A 20,262-nucleotide genomic window follows, 5' to 3' on the forward strand; every position below is an offset into this window, starting at 1 on the left:
ATGTAAAATGTGTAATTATCAGGGGATAAATTAATATTTACGCGAAGACATCCTTGACAGTACATGATATGTAATATGATTTGCACAGAAGATATATATTATAGGAATCTTGATATATAGAATTAATTTTAAATTATCTTAATTTATTTATTTTCCAATAAGTTGAGTGTTTATTATATTATAATTAGATGTGTTTACATATCTAATAATATTGTAATTAATAGATGAGTTCAATGATTTGTGGCATAAGAATTTAAGGTGGTCAGTGAGGGGAATTAGCTAGCTAGGAACCACCATGAGATCATGTAGTGAAAGAGCAAGCAAGCAGCTTCTGTTCGAGAGCTCGAGAATCGACTGAGCTAGGGTCAGTGCAATCGAGGCGCGATATATATGAAGTAGTACATGTTTAAAGATCAAACTTGCTGTTCTGTTTGTTTCTTGATCATCAAGTTGATTCAGCAACCTCCAGATCTATATTCTTTTTACAAATTGCTATATATCGATGACAAGATTCCGCGTAGAATTGTTCTAGTCTATACGGTTGCATGATCGTAGAATAATCTTGCTCTATGTACACTTAACCAGGAATGTCAACTGTCTTTGCACCATCATGGCAAATGGCAACTCAAGCAATCATCTTGTCTTCTTTGTTTAACTTAATCATCACCTTAATTAGCTATTATTTGTCGATGTCTCGAACGATAAGCTCTTTCACTGAGCTGTTCTTCTTACCATCGAAATTCCAATTGGGTCGGCACCCATCTCTTCGAACACAACCAGAAGATTTCCAGTCGGGTTTAGCCAGGAGCGAGGAACATGATACCTGAGAATTAGCAATCACTTGAAGAGTTAATCATTATGCTTGTGGTACTTTATGGGCACTTTTTTTCTAAATGCTCAGGCTAAAGTTTACCATTTTTGAGAAGAATCCCCGCAATTAGTTTGACATTTTTTCTCATTGTATGTTCCGCGGTAATCACAACCACCGCACGAACCATATGCTTTGTAAGCAGGCCAATAGCGACCGATACTTTGTCCATTTATCCATATTTGACCTTTACCCATGGCGCTCATATCTAAAGCCAACGGGTCATTCCCTGTTGGAGCATTGAAGTAAGCCTGGGATACCAAAAAGATCGAGTGAGATGATGACCATCAAGAGGATGATGACGATAGGATAATCAATACAACAATAACAATCAAGTCTTATCTTATTAGATGAGATCGATTATATGGATTCTTCTATGTCATTGGACTCTATCCTCTATTATATCATCATGACAGTAGGATAACCAATCTTAAAAGAAAAATAAGGAAATGGTACTTCCGAGCTATGACGATGTTTGTGTTGTGCGATACAAACCTTGTGCCATGTCAAAGGCATTCTTGTGGAAGCACCATCCCACTTGACTGAAGAACCTCCATTAAGCGTATGAAGACTTAAATGTTCACCTCGCAAGCCAATCTGCACCCGATCATCAAGGTTACAATTTGCAATACTGCCGCGAAAAAAAGAAGCAAATTGTGCACATTCATAGACCTGGTAAGTCCATGTCTGAGATCCAAGGTCTCTCTTTCCTTCGTTGAGTCCTTCTAGAGTCACGGGACCGAGAACACCAGCATTCCATGTCTCAAAGTGGTTACCCACATTCTGAAAGAAACAAACAAACAAAGAAAAATCATCACTCTATTGATTTTAATGCTTGCCTTAACTCTAGTTTAGAACTTGTTAGTCGTCATTGAAGATAATCTACATATCATCTTAACCTATTGTTTAATTTTATCATCTTTTCATTCTCGGGAGTCGACATTTCAATTTGAAAACTTAATTTCTGAACACAGGCACTCACTGGTAGACCAACAGCTACACTTAAAATGGATATCTTGTTCCTTCCTGCCCACAGCTTTACATTTCCTGTGTAAGTCAGCTTTGGACTGTCTAGGCCACCATAAACAATCCCTGCCAGACAGGTCAAGGACTTGTTCGATATTAAACACACCGAAAACGATCGATAAACTCTTACAGAAGCAGCTGCGGTGCTTGAGCTAAACTTATAACTTACCATCTCTTACTCCATTGATGAAAACATGCATAGCATGACCTGCTGACATCACGGCGAGGTAGGGGTTCCGACCATTGTTCAAAAATTGCTCATTTGGGCTTATATCAACGCTGGAAGACGAGAATTTGCTTTATTCAACTGAACAGAAGCTGCAAATTAAGATCCCAAAGTATGTTTATGGCAGTCTTGTGCTCACATAGTAGTGTACCACAGGTAGTCTGACTTGTCCCATGTCTGGCTTAGCTGCTCCACTAGTCCATTTTTAACGAATGATTCATCGTCCAATGAGTTGGTCGGTTCACTAAAGGACTTCCAAGAAAACTTTCCAACCCATGCCATTCTGTACTGAATTGTTGGGGCTACTACCTGTGATCATGATTTGTATAGAGTTTTTCAAGAATGTTGAGTATAAATGTAGATTCCTTTTATTCAAAGATCAAGTAGTGCAAAGTCTTGAAGACCATATGAAACGTAGTAAAGATAAGCCATCGTAAATTAGATAAGTTATCTATCGTTGCAAAGATGAGAAGCGAAAGCAAGCATAGAAAGTTACAAAAAAACTTCTCACCCTTGCAGTGTTGAATGCATCAGTTTTGCAATCAGGAAGTATACTGATGGACCAAGCTGGAAGGTCATACTTCATTCCATTAAAAGTAACACTTGCAGCCGATCTCGGGTTATAATTAGAAAGGAATGCTGCACAAGCACCCGATTTTGTTCTGTAAACATGTGCCTGAAAGGAATTATGTATAAATTATTTCAAATTTGAATGATTCGTTCCTAATCGTACAGAAACTCATTAGATATAAACCTGTTCATAATTTCCAAGTTCTGAAATGGTAGGATCTGCAGATGTGAGTGCCGGTTCCAACATTTTGATTGCTTTGTGCAGGTCTCTCAGATGACCCCATTTTGGTTGCCTCAGGAGACCTGAGTATATATAGTGAACAACACAAGATGAAGGAATTTCTAGTTTGGCGTTTAACATACGATTTGTTACTGATGATTGATTGCACAACAAGGCTACTTTAAGGCATCAAAGAACCAAAAGAAAGAAGCAAATGTATCGGCATGGTTTTGTTATACAGAAGTTGCAAATGTTAAACCAATGAGATGACATGAATATCGCTATCGTACAAGTTATAACCATGATCAAAATATGGAAGAAAACCTGCATACCATATTCATCAATAGGAGCATCATAGTCATAGCTTGTCGATATGAAGGGACCACCAGCTGTTCGACCGAAGTTTGTTCCTCCATGGTACTAGATTCGACAGAGAAAGTTTTATATTTTTTTTCTTGTGTAGGCATCATCACATAAAAGATTAACAATCAGTGAATACAAATAGAACATTCGACTTCTTACCATATAGTAATTAACAAAGGATCCACCTTTCTGTATAAACCTTGCAACAGCAAAAGCCAAATCCTCAACTGGCCTATGAGGAACTGGACCCCCAAAAGCAGTGAACCTATTAGATAAAATGAATATGATAAAGTAAGTGCAATGTATATCGAGAAGAAGGTAACTGTTTCATTCTGAAATAAATCATAATTCAAACTCAAAGCTAGTTAACTTTCACATGAATTAATAGTTGAAGGGAACATTACCAGCCAGTCCAAGCTTCAGTCCAGATAGTTGGTTTATAAGGCTTGTTTGGAGAGAAATCATCACAATAGAACCCATTGCAAGTATTAATCTGCAAAGAAACTTCAATCATACTATTGCATATAATGTTTCCCCCCTAAAAGATATTCTTTGACTTCTACAAATAATATCTGATAATCATTGACAGGATGCACTGGAATCATATGAAATCAATGATGCAAACAGTTTAGATTGATGCTATGTGCATTTATAACCAATCATTGCAGTGAGAATTCAGGCGAGCGAGAAGGGAGTATTCATTTTTGAACTTACAACTGGATCAGGTGCATCATCTTGTTTACACATGACCCATGGCACACCAGTGTTGAGGCCAACTGCCATTTGAGCTGCCCAAGTTGCATAACTCCTCGCAACGGAACCACCATAGTAGTCCTCCATCGGACCGTATTCGTTTTCAATCTGTTCAATTTAAGCACACTGGCGCATATGAACAAAGAATTTCTTGGATGAAACTACATTGTCAAGCTTGATATCAGATTCATTAGAGGAAGGGAAAGAATGAGTAAACAATACCTGAGAGAGGATTATTGGGCCACCTTGAGACCCAAATAGTCCTTCAGACTTCAATATGGAGACTATCTTGGCTGTGAATCTCTCCATTGCAGCCTTTTATATCAACAAATGAATGATTTGATCGAAAAAAGAAGTTGAGATAAACAAAAAAAAGTGTAAAAACTTACCTTGAAAGGCCCATTGTTAGTCCGGAAGCTGATACCAGGAACATACTTTAGCCAGATAGGAAACCCCCTGTTCCACAATCGAAGATGAACAAGCAAATAAAATCCAAAGCAAAGTCGACAATTCAATTCTATTTCACTTATTTCTTCTTGACAGTCAATCAGAAGCTTACCCAAAGTTCCATTCTGCACAAACATAAGGACCGATTCGGAGATGAACGTAGAGACCAGCCTGCTTCACCAGCTTGACGAAGCGAACCAGATCATAATTCCCTCCAAAATAATACTGCAAAAAACTGAGAAGAATCATACAAAAACTCTCTTGAAGATCACCAAAAGTTACCAGAGAGAGATGTTGGGAAGGAATAACCAGCATACCTGGCCGGGCGAGGGCTCATGGCCGTTCCAGAACACGTAGGTCTGGATGACATCCAAGCCGCCATCTTTAGCCTTCTGGATTAGATCCGGCCACATCTGGAGACAAGCGGCGAATAAAAATTGGTCCTTAATCGAACTACCAGAAAGGAGAGGAGCTACATTTGGCGCGAGAGCGAACTCCTCACCTCCGGAGTGCTCCGGGGATAGTGAATGGACCCAGAGATGAGGATCCTCCGACGGCCATCGATGATGAGGGCCTTGCGGTCGTAGGAAACGGAGGCGTCGACCGGAGCGAACCGAGACGGTGAGCAAACCGCTATCGCTGCGACCATCGCCAGTAGCATCGGCGCGGAAAGCCCCCGGCGGCGCCCAAGCGTCACAGCGTCGGCGCCCATTATCTCGTCAGATGTTCTCCACTCAAAGGTGCCGCCTTTATTCAAATATGCGCTTTCTCTACTTCGATTTCGCTGTAGTTCTCTTTAATACGCCATTGTTATCTTCCTCCCTTCACTTGCCTTCTCTGCATCATCGTCTTCACCGAGAAAGAGAGGATCTTGGAGAATGTGCAGTGGATGCGAGCAAGACCGCTGCAATTTAATACCGGCGAGCGAAAGCGAGCTCAGGATTGGTGCTCGATCGGCGGGACCGATTGTATGCAGTCTTTATCTGATCCTGCAATCTTAAAGCTGTCCACAGAGTAAGGAGAAGCGCAGAGAAGCGAAGGAGCATACAAAAAAGGAAATTTTGGTATAAAGATTAGGAGAAAAAACACCTTCCACAATGTGCACAATCGATCCTGAGAAGCAAAATAAAGAGGTTGTTGTTTTTGACATTTTCATGGAGCATATTCAATCTTTTGCTGCAAGGTTTCTCCATGAGTCCCTTCAAGAGCGTGCCTACTGTTGGATTTGCATGCTAAGCCGGCATCAAAAATATCCTGAAGAAGACGTTGCACCTACTACATGAAACGACCAAGTTTGTCATGTTGCATGTTCTTTGCAATACCATGGAATTAAAAAACAATAAAAACTTTATATTAATTAAGACAACTTCTTTGATATTTCTTCTCACACGGTCATTTATGAACCACATAGGTAAAATTTTAAAAATTATCGGCTCTGGGGCAATGGTGCAATGGTAGGACATTCGAGTTGTGACTATTGCATCTCATTGGGGAACGTAATAAGAATGCTGGGCATTTGGATTCTTATGTACTTCCAAATTAACGCTAGTGGGAATGCTGGGCATTTGGAACACGTATCTGCTGGATTGACTGAGATTAAAATTACGATAAATTTTAGTAGTCGTTCCCCGTTACCCTTTTAAAATTGGACTGAACTATGTGTTCCGCGTTGGTAAATTCCAAAATATTCAAATCACGTTGGTAAATTTTAAAATTATCAAATTACATAACCATTTCCCTTTTTACCCGTCGTCTCTTTCGTGTTACTATTATCAATCCATTTACAGATTTATTAATTGATTACTACAGTATATCGAGAGAACTATAGATCCGTTTCATCCAAAAATGACTGATAGACTTAAAAAATTTCAAATCACTCCAAATCAAGGCATTTGTACTTGTTTAGTCTCCTTAATACATCTATGCTCTCAAATAGCTATGTGATATGCTATATTGAAAGCTTGTAATGATTTTCAACTCGTTCTCGACATGAAAACTTGTATCAAACGCTCATTATTCATTAGAAGTGTTATAACGATGATACTCATTAATCAACATCACAAATACTTCTTAGGACTCTCCTCTATTAGACAATATCAAATTTTTTATTTTCTAAATGACATAGATTTATCAGTTGATTTCGTGCAAAATACTGATAGATATAGAGAATTATGAATCACTTCAAATCAAGATTGATATACTTATTTAAGTCTTCTTAATATATCTATGCTCTTAAACATTAATGTGATATACTATATTGAGAGTAGTGATTTTTTTAACTTATTTCTAATTTGATTGGTAAATCACTAAATCTGTCAATCGATTTAGAATGATTTTGTAGTTGTGAATACAGTTTACCAATCGATTGGTAATAATGAATGGACTTAGGGAGTGAGTTAAAAAAATCACTCCTCTTAATATAATGTATCACATCGATGTTTGAGAGCATCGATGTATTAAGAAGACTTAGACGAGTACATCGGTCTTGATTTAGAGTGATTTAAAATTTTCTAGGTCTATCCGCCACTTTTGACTATTTCCATATGTAACATACAACATGCATTAACCCACTAACTCTACGACTAAGTAAATTTCCACATGTAAATTATTAAATTTTATCAACAAGAATAACCCATTTGCCCCCACCATGGCTCACAAAGAAACACGAACGAATGCATTTCGTATCTTTAGCCCATCGATAATCTAGATCTTCCAAGCAACAACCAATGCCAAAGATGTGACACTCTCATTTGGTCCCCATGGTAAGGTTACATGGTCCATCAATGATTGGCTCAACCATCCACACACATCTATAAAACTCGTATTAGCTCATTAGTAGTCCTCATAACTATGTGAGTTTTTTCGGAGACTTCCGATAAATTGAAATGATACAAAGACTATATGGTCCCATCGAAAAGTGTTATGAAAATTTATTTGAATCATTCTTTTTTTTTTTTGTAATATATCCAATTAAGAAGATATGGTATGTATGGAGGGAGAGACTTCCCTATATGTGCTTTCTTTATTTAAGAAAGAAGAGATAATGTAATTTTTAGCATTGCTAAGATTTATCAAAACACACTAGATTATTTTTAGTAACCTTCTAATACACACTAGACTATGGCGATAAGAACGCCAATACATCCAAAGAACTCAATAACAACAACAATAATAATAATCAAGTCTTATCCCACTAGGAGAGTAGTCGTTTCATTTGAGAGTTGAGTATATTTTTAGCATAAAATTAAGCATATGTACATAAGAACTAGCTAGATTACACTTGAGGTCGATTATGTTGTTTGCTTTGTGTTTGTGATTGTCGAAATTCTACTATTTCAAAGGCACCAGAGTTATTGCTAAAGAGGGATTGAGAGCTTCGGCTCGAATGGAATGAGAAGACTAAAGGGGTTTTGGTTCGAAAGAGAAGTAGATAGATCTCCCCTTTTCGCTACTCTACTTTCACTTCCTAGTTTACTTCTGTAATTGTTTGTTAATGGCTGGTTCAAGCCTATTTTATTGGTTGCCCACGAGCTAAGTTTTATGTTGTTCGAGTTTATTTTATAAAATAATCGAGTATGCTAAATCAAATTTAAAATTTTGATAGAAGATTTATATATGAGTTTATTTGATAGAAGATTCATCCCGAGTTTAGTTCATTCGAGCTTATTTGATTTTTAAAATTTAAAATTTTAAAACTGAGTTTTATATTACAAGTTTATTTATTTGTTTTATGAATTTTATTTTTTTATTTATAAATTTGATAGAAGATCTATATATGAACATGATCGACGATATTATCCATTAATATTATTTATCAATAATTTATAATTTTTATTCATAAATAATAATAATAATTTATAATTTATTATTCATTAATTTTTATTCATAAATAATAATAATAATAATAATTCATTATTAGTATTATTATTATTATTATTGGGGTTCGAATTTAATTAAAGGGACATGGCCTAAAAATTCCCGGATCTAGGGGGCTACTTTGGGAATTTGAAAATACTAGAACCGATTTGAATAATTGCTCTTCTATAAACCGGAAGCAATTAGACCGCCTGCTCCTACGCTTCTTGGGAAAACCGGCGGTCCAACCCAGCACCCACCTTGCGCTTCCTTCATCACAGTGGTGCGCGTGCCTTGTTCCCTGGCCACTCGCCACGGACCTCTCTCGTCGGAAGCGGTCACGTGACGCAGGCGCTCTCCTCTCCTCCGTCCTAGGGCCGCGGTCATGGGTGTCGAGGAGTCAATTATTGCTCCTCCGTTCGCCGTGACGCTGTAGATCTTGTCTCCTTCATTTCTCTCCGCGTCTCCGGATGAGGTGGCCCTCACAGGTTTCATGTTATGCTCTTTACGATCTTCTGTCATTCTTTTACCAATCGAAGCAATCACATTGGTGTTATCCCGATGTGAGATCCCTGCATTAGGTTCAGTTTAATCGCGGACGTGGTGGAAGATGTTGATTGCCTTTCTATCGAATTGAATGATAGGGTTTGAGATCTGTATGTTCTAGTTTCGAGACTCGTAGATGTGTTTTTTATTCTTTATAATTAGGTTACGCTGTTACTTCCACAGATTCAGGACCGGGAACTACTTGCAGTTTGTGTTATGGTTCATTATCGAGATTTTTTGTGGTGTCATCCTAGTTATTAAGCGGTTGGTTATTTTCTATCGTGTTTTTAGAGAGTTTCTTGAATATTCTGGAAGGCACTGGTCTTGGTTGTCTTTCGATGTAGTTATTAGGTTTCTGTCTTCCGTAGTCATGTGACAATGTGTATACTAGTTACTACTTTATAAAAAGAAGTTTGGTTCCAGTATTATATTTGGTTTTGAAGATGAAATCATTAGTTACTGTTTCTGAGTCCTAACACACGCGCGTCAGTACTATTGGATTGTAATTAAGGGATGCGACCTCCAATTCAGTCGGTGGGTTAGTTTGTGGGTTTCCGTCCTGTTTAAAATTGAATGGTTCTGTAACCATATCTCATATATCATCTAGTTTTATTTTTTTCTTTATTTTTGTCTGAACACCTTTTAGTGTAATTTGAACTGTTTAGCTTCAATTGGACCAGTAACGATGATTCCCCATAGTAGTTGGATTACATAGAAAGTTTCTTTCACTAAGCTAAAAGGTAGCTAAACTTCAAAATTCAAAATACTAAACTTTTTATATATCCCTAAAGTCCTAAACTATTGCAAGAGGGGTTAACTATCAAAATGATGAACTCAACATCTAAATTTGTGCTAAATATGTCATGCCAACTAATTGTGTTAGTTGTACATTGAATTTTTATTATTATGTTATATGTTTGATTTTTTCTACCCTATATTACTTTAGCCGGGTCAATTGATTTCCATATCTACCACCTCTTTAACTTTTTCTGTGTATATTTAGCTAATCTACTGCCTTTCACTTGTACTATAACAAGTGATTAATCAGTTCTCACTAATATTCACAATAGCTAAGAAACAATCGTTGAAGGTGAGCTGGTGGAATGATTCATGTAGTCGTATGTACGTGTTTTATTGATAAGTGTACTTTTTTATCCATCACTTTAACCATTCTAGAGATTTTGGCAGAATACACGGACATGCATTTCATATTCTCAATTGTTGCTAGTAGTATAGTACTCCCATGTCATAGATCAAAAGTTTCAAACTGGTGAAATGGTCTTATTCTTGGCACTAAACGTGATGCCTCATGCTTTGTTGTATGCTTTGATTTATTCAGTGTGCTGTTTTTCTCTCTGTGGCTTACTACCTCTGATCATTTTCAGGTGTTCTGTATTTCGCGAGTAAAACTTGTGGCCTGGAATAGTTAGCCTAATATTTATGTGCATAAAAGGTTTTCAATAGAGACTGGCTTGCTAAATCAGTAAACATATCAATGTGCATGGCTCCTCCATCTGAGTTACCAACTAATTAAGCATATCTGAACCTGGAAACTAAACTTCTAAAGGAGTAGGCGAGCATGTTGATCAGCAAACAACTATTGCTGACTTACCTTTATCTTCTTATTTACATATGCCTCTCATCTGGAGTTATCCTGTATAACAAGGTAAATTGTTTTTGTTTGATGAGTTACCTTAATTCTTTTTTTTTGTGAAAATTAATGAACTTGAAATAATTTATGTTGTTCTTAGCTATGTGTTATAGAAGGATTTTTATGAACTTTGTGCGCATATACAATATCCTTATAAAAGAGTAATTTCTAATATAATATGTGTTTTAGAAGGTTGTTTATGGACTTTGCGCACATATATTTTCTCTTCTTAGCCTGTCAGTGATGGATTTACAGCTATGTAGCTAAACAAGTGGATGCTAATATGGTAGTATTTTGGTATATTACTTTTTTGCTCATAATGATTATCACAAATCACACGCAAATTTTGTGCTTGGACTCTTTTATAAATTGATGTTTCTTATTGCATTTTATGTCAAATATCACATATTTTCACCAGCAATTAATTTATACTGTAAAGAAGATTCTCATCACCAAGTAACCTAACCTAGCACCTTGAAGTATGAAGAAGGTTCTGATGTCCGAACTTTATATCTCTCTCAAGTACTTAATTCCACTTATATATTAAGGTTTCACTTTACATTTTATCTTTAGGGCATAATTTGGGTCTTGCACTTCAATTCCAAATGCATGGAAACTGATATATCCTTTAAAATCCATGTTTGATATCTTTCCATGAGATTTTATTTTTCATTAAATGAAATTTTAGGTGAGAACACAACCTCCACTAAAATGTTCAGTTTCTTAATAGCATGCCATTACATTATTGCGCTTCTTAGTTTTGATTATGAATATTTTCTGAGTTCTTGCTGTTTTTCCAATTTGTTCTCTGTTGTTACCTATTTGACTTAGCATTCTCTTGTAATTTTGTTAAGTAAAAACCTAATAATCCCATCACATACCAACCATAAGAATTGATTGTCTGATATTCTCTCAATCAGTAATATGCATGATTGTTTTATTTTATTGGGGTAAAGATGGCCATGGGAATATGAATCCTTTTATGCCAAATAAATCCTGAAACATTAGGCATCAAATTTTTAGATAATACAACTTCCAAGCATTCCTTATGCACATTTTTAATTTATTGCAAAGGTAGGAACTATGTCTCTAGTTGCTGAATAGCTATATGATTTTGAAATGTTAAGTATTATTATAGTGACAATTAGGCTTAGTTAACCATATCCAATTTGAAATGGTTTTCTTATGTATATAATTTTTCTTTTTGATCAATTTTCAGTGGGTATTATCTCCCAAGTATTTCAAGTTTCCCTTCCCCATAACACTTACTATGATTCATATGGGATTCTCTGGTGTAGTAGCATTCTTCCTTGTTCGTGTTTTCAAGGTATGTATAAAAATGTTATTATTTATTGTACATCTAGCTATTGATTTTCTTGATTTAACCTGTTCCCATCCTATTACATCTCTTCTTGCTAAGATTTCATCCTTGTTACATTTTATCTTTTTGCTATTTAGTTTTGTTATTATTGTGATACACTATCCTGCTTTTCTTTGCTCTATATATTTCTTCTTTATGAACTTTACCCTGTTTTCATTGAATTTTACATGTTAGTTTAGACATTAAAATTTTTGTAATCTGTCATAATTAGTTTTGAAAAATTAATGGTTTAAACATCCAAACAATGCAGAAAGTCATGTCTCTTTCAAAAATTGGGGTCCAGTGGCTAGTAAAATATGTTTCTTACTCTGCTATTAGTATTTTTGAGCTTCGAAGATGCAAGATCCCTTTTGACTGTGGGCTACATGATGCTTTATCAGGGAACAAAAAAATTAGGAATTAATCTAATCACTAGAAAAAACCTCTTGCATATGAGAAATTACTAAATACAGTAGGTTGGGTTCACCTAGTAAGGATTGCTGGGAGCAATAGTTAATATTCGTCATGGAAAACTATGGGATTGCTTTTAATAGGATGCTACAAGAACTGATTCTCCCATTTGATGCATGATATTTTGGTATTAGGTAGAGATAATCATAAGTTGAGATGACAGTTATATTTCTGTAACTTGTAATACTAAAATTTTAATTTAATTTTCTTTATAATTGCTATAGTTTTATATTTGAAGGCAAATAAATCAAGTGTAAGGGATTATAGGATATACATGCATTTGAGTTGATTTTGAAACATTTTATAGCGTGGTGAGTCTTGGCATGATGCGATATTGAAATTGTATCATTCATGGAGACTTGGAACTTGGCATGGAATGACACTTCAGATCTTACTAGACACTAATTACCTAGTTTCATGTGATAATTTATTTAATTTATGCTACCATACTGACTCTCAGTGCTATGCTGTTGATTTTTTATTCATTTCTTATTTGTTTTAATTATTTTTTCTCAGTATGGTATGATACTGTAATATTGTAACAAATCTGAAGACTTCCCTTACCATAAAAAATTTCTAATCTTATTATGGTTTAAAATCTTGAGCTGTATCGGAGTTTCAATTTATGGCTTGAATGATACTGTTTTAGTATTGTGTCGTGTCATGCCGATATGGGTTCTGTATTTTTAAAATAATAAAAAAAAAATATATTAATTAAAAATAAAAAATAAGGGATCACGCCGCCTCCATATGGTAAATAAATAAATAAAATTTTATAATATATTTTTGAAATTAAAATATATATATATATATATATATTAAATTAATGGGATAGTTTTATTAGACTTTGATTAAGCCTATTTAGATTATCCTATTATAGCTAGGAGTTGTTTGAAATTATTAACCTAAAGTTAATTATTAACATATTTCTTCCTTTCTGCATCATCGCACCCATCGCCCGTGGGAGTCCCCACCGCGACCCCATGGCGACACATAGTGCTGATGCCAGATGGCGGGCGGAATGGTAAATTTCATCTGTTTCGCCCGACACGGAACGAAATTTTAAACCATGAATCTTGCCTCATTAACTGAGATGGCTAGGCTGCAATTAGCTTTGATTTTGCATCCAGGCATATGTTCAAATGCATTTCTGATCTTACATGTTGGAGGTTAGTAATGTATCAACAAACACCCAAATCTTGGCTCATTCAATATTTCTTTGTCAATTCAAAAGAAGAAATGGTAGGAGTAAGAAAAACTTGCCAATGTAGAAATCTGAAGCAACTGCAATGCATGTTGTCCTGTTGATGAAAGACTTCATGAGTTAGTAGTATTTTTGCCGTCCTTATAATCAGAGAGCCTTTGACTATGTGCATGTTTCTTGTATTCTTGTTTTTTTATTTCTTATTAACTTTAGTAACTTGTGATATGAAAATTCTGTTCGACAGAAATATCATGATCAGTTTCTGCACAGGAAAAAGTCAATTTTTGTATTATTGAGATCATATTGCCTTGTATTTCAAATTCAGAAATTCATTTTACATGATTCAGATGACAGCCAAATTCACTTTGATTTATTTGTTGATTGGCAGGTTGTGGCACCAGTTAAGATGACTTTTCAAATGTAAGGGTTTGAAACTCACATATCTACTGCACTGTTCCTTCTTTAATATATACTATTAATCCTGCAGATATGCAACTTGCGTCATTCCTATTAGTGCGTTCTTTGCTTCAAGTCTCTGGTGAGTATTTTTGTTGTAATTTCAAGAATGATTTGCTTTCCAGACTAATCAAACTTTATTCAACTATTTGTAAGACAGTATAATTCTATCATCTTATACCTTAATTGTGGTCACTCAGATAGCATATTTATTTGGGTCTCATTTTATTTTTGTTTGGTTCTTTATTAATCATTAATAAGTCATACAGCTAATTTCTTGTTTGATTATAGACTTTTCTTATGATAAATGAGTGAATTCAGTTGTATGCTGATAAATCAATGGCTTTTGTTGCAAATTCCATTTTGTGTCTTAATAGGCATATGCTATTTTCGTGTATCAAGACATGAAGTTTCTTGTTCAAAAAGTTCAGACTTGTTTTTGTCATATACCTTTTTCACTTGTTTGGAAAATGGTTTTTTGGACTATCATTTTGACTATTTTCTTTCTCAATTTTGCCTCTGAATTCTTTATTTAATCTTTTCAGCAATACAATAGTAGCATACCAAATTTTATGTTCACATCACTCTTTTTCGTAGAGGATAAAATAATTGGCGAGGAAATATGTTATCAAACTGATTTTCTGCTTTCTTTCTCCTTTGTTGATTATTCATGGTGTTATATTGTTTGACTATCTTTTGGATATAAACTTTACGGATGTTTAATGACTTTCTTTCTCCTTTGTTGATTCTTCATGTTGTTATATTGTTTGACTATCTTTTGGATATAAGCCTTACAGATATTTAATGAATAAAATTGATAAACTAACCCAACTTGTTACTAATTTAAATTCAGCATTAATTTTAATGGCAATCTATCAAAGCAGTTAATCTTGAGAAAATCATTAGTCAGTTTCCAAAGATGCAAATCAATTAAAAATAGGCATAGAATAATTAGCAATTTATTTTGAAAGCAATTTTGTTTCTTTTACAGGTTCGGAAACACAGCTTATTTGCACATTTCAGTTGCCTTTATTCAGATGTTAAAGGCCTTGAGTGAGTTACCTTGCCCTTTCACCATTATGTTTTGTCAACCCATGTTACTGTTCTTGAATTTGAATTCTTGCAGTGCCAGTTGCAACATTTATCATGGCTGTTATTTGTGGAACTGACAGATTAAGATGTGATGTTTTCTTGAATATGGTACTGGTCAGCATTGGTGTTGCAATCTCATCATATGGGGAGATTTACTTTAATGTAGTTGGAACAGCTTACCAGGTCACTGGTATATTTGCAGAAGCTTTAAGGCTGGTTTTAACTCAGGTTCTCCTCCAGAAAAAAGGCTTAACTCTAAATCCTGTTACAAGTCTATATTACATAGCACCCTGCAGGTATGTTATACCCATGAATCTACTCATTGATTAATCATTGGGCTTTTTTTTTTTACCTTTTAAGCCTCACTGTTAACTGTTTGATATTTCGTTACTGCAATACCAATTTCATAAAAATAAGCAGGAAGCATAGCTTCAATTCTTGTGACCATAGCATCAATGGTGAGAATGCCATCAGACTAGAATGATTTTGTAGCTCATGGAATCATGGATGGTTTTATGCTTTGCAGATGTTTATTGGGTAATGAGGATCAGATGGTAGAAAATAGATTGAAATGTTATGGACATTCTCAAGGGTGGCCAACAAATTCTATAGCTAGAAGAATTGAATTATTAGAATAGAAGATATATCGTGTAGTGGGCAAGTGATGACATATGTATTTTGGGTAAATTCTGAAACAGATAATGTGATAAGACTAAAAATTAATTTTTTAATTCTTTATGTGTGAATATTACCCTCCCTTTTTGATGGGACTAGTATCTCATTTTGTTTCATATCGTTTTTCTCTTTGAAAAATTAACACTTGTGATGATCATTACCACTGTATTTTTTTTATTTGCAGTTTTTTGTTTCTTTTTGTACCTTGGTATGTATTGGAGAAGACGGGGATTGAGATTTCACAAATCCAGTTTAATTTCTGGATTTTTTTCTCAAATGCTGTCTGCGCATTGGCCTTGAACTTCTCTATATTTCTGGTCATTGGTAGAACTGGGGCAGTGACTATCAGAGTTGCTGGGGTTCTCAAAGACTGGATTTTGATTGCCCTTGCCACAATTATCTTTCCTGAATCTACAATTACGGGTCTTAATATAATTGGCTATGCTATTGGTAAGCTCTAGTCTCCTTGCTCAAAATCTTTTACGGCTGCAGTTCATTTCTTTTTTACCTCTTCCTAATTTTTCTATTTATCCAGCCCTTTGTGGGGTTGTCTTGTACAACTACTTGAAGGTAAAGGATGTCAGAGCGTCGAATCAACTTCCTACAGAAAGCACCCCTGAGAGGATGACAAAGGTTAGAACTTAGAAGAGCTAAAGCACAGACAGGGCTTACCTACATCTAGAATAATCATGTTATTAATGAAAAAAATTAGGCATCCTACTTTCCCTTTCTAGTTAAAAGTGACTTTTGATTTCTTAGATATATGTGGGGTTTCAACTATTTGCACAGGATTGGAAGCTGGAGAAGCAATCAGATTTATTCAGCGACAATGTTAATGTGAGCGGGAATGATGCTGTGGTGGTAACTTCATTCATGGCTGACGAAGAAGCGCTGCTCCTCCAGCCTACGAGGTTTTCCAGTTTGAAGTCAACATAGTAAACAGCAGGATCGTTGTTGATGACTCGACGTCGAGTTGCTGTTCAAACTGTTCAAACTAAAAGAACTGCTACGAGTTTTGCTTGAGTTGGAGGTATAATAGATTATATGGCTTTACTGCGGGCAAAATGGCCTGCTTGTGTTGTGCAAAAGGGGGGCTGGCTGGCTTATTGCATTGCTCCTGTTAATTCCTTAAATTATTTTAGCACATTTAGGGAGGAATTATTAAATTGTTGAGAATTCACAGTGGAACATTCTATGCTATGTATGAAAAGTGCTAGTCGTGTTTACTTGGATGGATGGAGTGAGTGAATACATTCTTTTGCCTTACAACTACAAACCAGTAATAATACTAGAAAAATAACATCGTCCGTGATTATATATGTACAACCATCTATCAATCAATCTATCAGGCCCATATTGCTAGGATCGACATGGCTCCGGCTCCGACGAAGAGAGCAACGTAGGACGCCACCTGAAGCCTGACATCGCCGGTGAACCGCCGGCCAAGGAAATCCGCGGCGATGAGATCCACTAAGGCCATGTATATCAGAATCCCCGCCGACACCGAGTCCAGCAACCCCTCCACCACCAAGGCTCGCGGACTGTTCGCGTTAAACGACGAGGCCACACCCGCTCCGGCGGCGATTCCCGCCGGCGTGGTGACAGCGAAGAAGCAAGCCATCAGTGCTGAAGCCAAGTGACTAAACTGCGCCTGTTCCGTCTCATCATCTTCCAATTGTTAGTGGGTACACGTTGACAGATAACGCAGGCATGGGAATGGGATATTCTCTTCTTGTACGTTACCTGAGAGATGCAACCGCCCAATGCGAAGCCTTCGAAGAACTGGTGAAATGAGAGCGCCGCCGCCAGCGGTCTTATGGTGCAGGGGCTCTGCGACACGCCCAAGGAGAGCCCGATGATCACGGAGTGCGAAATGATCCCCAGCTCAAGTATCTAAACACATCGGATACGAAATAAATTAAGTAGATTTTTGGGCGCGCGAAGGAAGAATTTTGATCGGAAGTCAACCTGCGATACGACCACATGCCGTACGTGCGACGGCGGTTCTTCTCCCTCCCCGTGGCCGTGGTTGTGGTGGTGGGTTACGAGCAATGGATTTTTCTCGATGGAGGATTCGGATTCGGATTCGGATTCCTGCGAAATTGAGAGCACTACTGTAATTCCAGTTTCTTCTTCTTCTTCCGCCGACGTCGTCGCCGCCGCGGCCACGGCGGCGGCGCGCATGTCCGCTACCTCCTCCCGGTGCTTCCGCTCGTAGAACTGTGTGGCGATGAAGTCCAGCACCAGCGTCCCGAGGGCCGCCACCATCGCCACGAAGCCAGGGAAGGGGAAGCGCCGCCAAGGAAAGGCCGGGAGGCAGGCGCTCGTGAGCGCCGACTCCGCGTCGTGAAGCATGTGCACGAACCCCGTCGCGAGGATGACTCCGGCGGCTAACGCCTTGGCGCACATGAACACGCCCCCGTCCGTCCGCAGAAGCCGTCGCTTCCGCCCCACCAGAGGGAGGGCCACCCCCGCCACCCCCGCCGCCAGGATCGCCGCAAAAGCTACCATCTTCACCCGCAACGCCGCCGCGTTGTCCCGGCACTCGTCCGCTGCTTCCCCGGCGCAGCTCGCCGTCGACATCGACGCCGATAGCGATTCTGTACCGATCGCCACGCAACGACACAGGCCTTTTAATCCCGAGATCGAAATTTTATCACAAAATTCGATTTTTACCGGAAACAGCATGAAATCGGTTGGTAACCCGTCCGATCAACACTGCTGCAGGCTCGACTTCCTGAATTAAACCGAAATTCAAAAAGAAAAAACTTGGTTTTTGATATCAGTTCCCATCAGAATAAATCAGAACCAATACCTGGGAAAATGACATGGTGATGGATCACTCGTCTGTTGTGTTCTCTTGATTTGTGCGTTCGATCGAGGATCGACTAAGCAGAAATTGGTTGGAAGAGGGTAAAGTGAGCCATCGGAGTTATCGTAATTCTCAAGTGGATGTCGTCATCCAAAAAGGAGATTGGATCATGGTCGGCGGGAGAAGGAAAATCTGGCCGTTAATACGGTTTGTCTCAACGGACACGCGGGAATCTACGGGCGGAGGCATGGAGAGCTCACTTCGTCGCCGTCCCTTGGATTTCACACGTGGCAATGCTGGAGCGAAGAGGAATTTGATGGCGGTAAGGATGTCGACATCTTGTCCAAGGATCCTAATCAATTCCGTCAAATAATTTAAATAAATTAATTAAAATTTTATTAATTTATTTTAAAATAAATTAAGATAACTTAAGGCTCTGAAAGATTAGGATGGATTAAGTTGAAAAACTAAATTTTTATTTTTTAAAAAAATTTAATAAATTAATAAATTTGACCATTTTAAATTTTTAACTTGATCTATTGAAACTACCATCAAATTTAAAAATTTTAATATTTTTTATATTTTTTATTTTTTTAATAGATTCATCAGTTAATCTGTCTAATATGTAATCCTTCATTGAAATGCATTGAAAATTTTTTACTTCATCAAATTAATAAATTAATCCGTCTCATCTCATCAAATAATAGATTTTAAATTGATTATTTTTTTTATAAAAGGTAGAATCCGTCACTTTAGCGGCTCCACACGATCAATCTCACGACCATTTATGAGGAGGTAAATTGAAAAACTATAGTTGATCATAACACAGGAGGATATTGCCTAGATTATTTCGATTCACTATATATTGATCCGTTTGATGATTCTGGTTGTCATTTGATGAACCACGTGGGCCCACACGGATGGGTTGGCCGAATCATTCGGGTGTCTCACGCTAACTGTAAACGACTTTCACTTTTTCAGGTACTTTTTTATTTTAAGATCAACGGGTGAATCATCATCTGTTTTTATATTTTTTTTTAATAAATTAGACAAAAAGTAAAAAAGTATTCCTCATAGTTGTTGTCATAAAGTGCCCCTTTTACAATAAAAAATAAAAAATAAAATGAATATGTACTCTAATATATTTTTCATCTTAATAATACTTTTATTTCGTTGTTATTATAGTAACTATGATATAACTATTTTAATATATAGCTACTAGCTACTATATAACATACTAAATTACATTAGTTTAATATTTTTTTAATTCAATTTGATCAAAATTATAATATATAGAGTACTTTTATATAAAAGTGTTTTTTTACTTTAGTTAAAATCACGTTACAACTAGTTGTATAACTATTTTTTAATATGATTTTAATCAAATTATTTAATTTTCACTAAGTCAAGAAAAATTAATTTGATATAACAATATTTCATGTATAATAACTTTCACTATATTGAAATAATTTTACTTTATAATAATATTGAAATAAGGATACTTTTGAGATAGAAATAGGTTAAAGCGCTGTTTTAATTTTTTAATAAAAAAATTAAAGATGCCCTTTTTAATTTTCTTAATAAATTTATTATCTAAATCTATATATATATATATATATATATATATATATATATATATATATATATATAAATTTGTAAAAAGATTA

At 36.3% G+C, this 20,262-nt stretch overlaps 3 protein-coding genes across 6 annotated transcripts; 1 reads left to right on the forward strand and 2 right to left on the reverse strand.

The window, feature by feature from the left end:
• Positions 1-372: 372 nt before the first annotated feature.
• LOC141814760 (beta-galactosidase-like) lies at positions 373-5,185 on the reverse strand. 2 transcript variants are annotated; one of them, XM_074702705.1, is made up of 18 exons: positions 4,976-5,185; positions 4,791-4,886; positions 4,586-4,698; positions 4,416-4,482; positions 4,249-4,341; positions 3,988-4,134; positions 3,678-3,766; positions 3,433-3,538; positions 3,243-3,330; positions 2,875-2,993; positions 2,632-2,796; positions 2,260-2,429; positions 2,064-2,173; positions 1,851-1,960; positions 1,541-1,651; positions 1,364-1,465; positions 914-1,119; positions 373-823 (listed from the first exon to the last, which is right to left on the reverse strand). In XM_074702705.1, exons 1-18 carry the CDS (start codon positions 5,183-5,185, stop codon positions 712-714), a joined length of 2,214 nt encoding a protein of 737 aa, XP_074558806.1. In that variant the 3' UTR covers positions 373-711. The 2 variants fall into 2 exon arrangements, with proteins under 2 accessions (XP_074558806.1, XP_074558807.1); XM_074702706.1 differs by having other exon boundaries at positions 2,260-2,422; positions 2,625-2,796; positions 4,976-5,134.
• Positions 5,186-8,658: 3,473 nt separating this feature from the next.
• LOC141814957 (putative sugar phosphate/phosphate translocator At1g48230) lies at positions 8,659-16,766 on the forward strand. Of its 2 annotated transcripts, none has more exons than XM_074702916.1 (10): positions 8,659-8,816; positions 10,260-10,540; positions 11,745-11,852; positions 13,949-13,980; positions 14,048-14,098; positions 15,008-15,069; positions 15,143-15,404; positions 15,968-16,233; positions 16,319-16,416; positions 16,573-16,766. In XM_074702916.1, the coding sequence occupies exons 2-10, from the start codon at positions 10,454-10,456 to the stop codon at positions 16,717-16,719; spliced, it is 1,113 nt and encodes a 370-aa protein (XP_074559017.1). In that variant the 5' UTR covers positions 8,659-8,816; positions 10,260-10,453; the 3' UTR covers positions 16,720-16,766. The 2 variants fall into 2 exon arrangements, with proteins under 2 accessions (XP_074559017.1, XP_074559018.1); XM_074702917.1 differs by lacking the exon at positions 8,659-8,816 and adding an exon at positions 8,960-8,984.
• A 235-nt stretch (positions 16,767-17,001) lies between these two features.
• Positions 17,002-18,701, reverse strand: LOC141814958 (zinc transporter 7-like). Of its 2 annotated transcripts, XM_074702919.1 has the most exons (5): positions 18,599-18,701; positions 18,460-18,520; positions 17,752-18,383; positions 17,527-17,676; positions 17,002-17,434 (listed from the first exon to the last, which is right to left on the reverse strand). In XM_074702919.1, the coding sequence occupies exons 1-5, from the start codon at positions 18,611-18,613 to the stop codon at positions 17,129-17,131; spliced, it is 1,164 nt and encodes a 387-aa protein (XP_074559020.1). In that variant the 5' UTR covers positions 18,614-18,701; the 3' UTR covers positions 17,002-17,128. The 2 variants fall into 2 exon arrangements, with proteins under 2 accessions (XP_074559020.1, XP_074559019.1); XM_074702918.1 differs by having other exon boundaries at positions 17,752-18,520; positions 18,599-18,653.
• Positions 18,702-20,262: the final 1,561 nt, after the last annotated feature.

Source organism: Curcuma longa, chromosome 21, assembly GCF_044706935.1.
Source record: "Curcuma longa cultivar G26 ecotype Majalengka, Jawa Barat chromosome 21, ITB_CL_G26_1.1, whole genome shotgun sequence".
Taxonomy (NCBI): Eukaryota; Viridiplantae; Streptophyta; class Magnoliopsida; order Zingiberales; family Zingiberaceae; genus Curcuma; species Curcuma longa.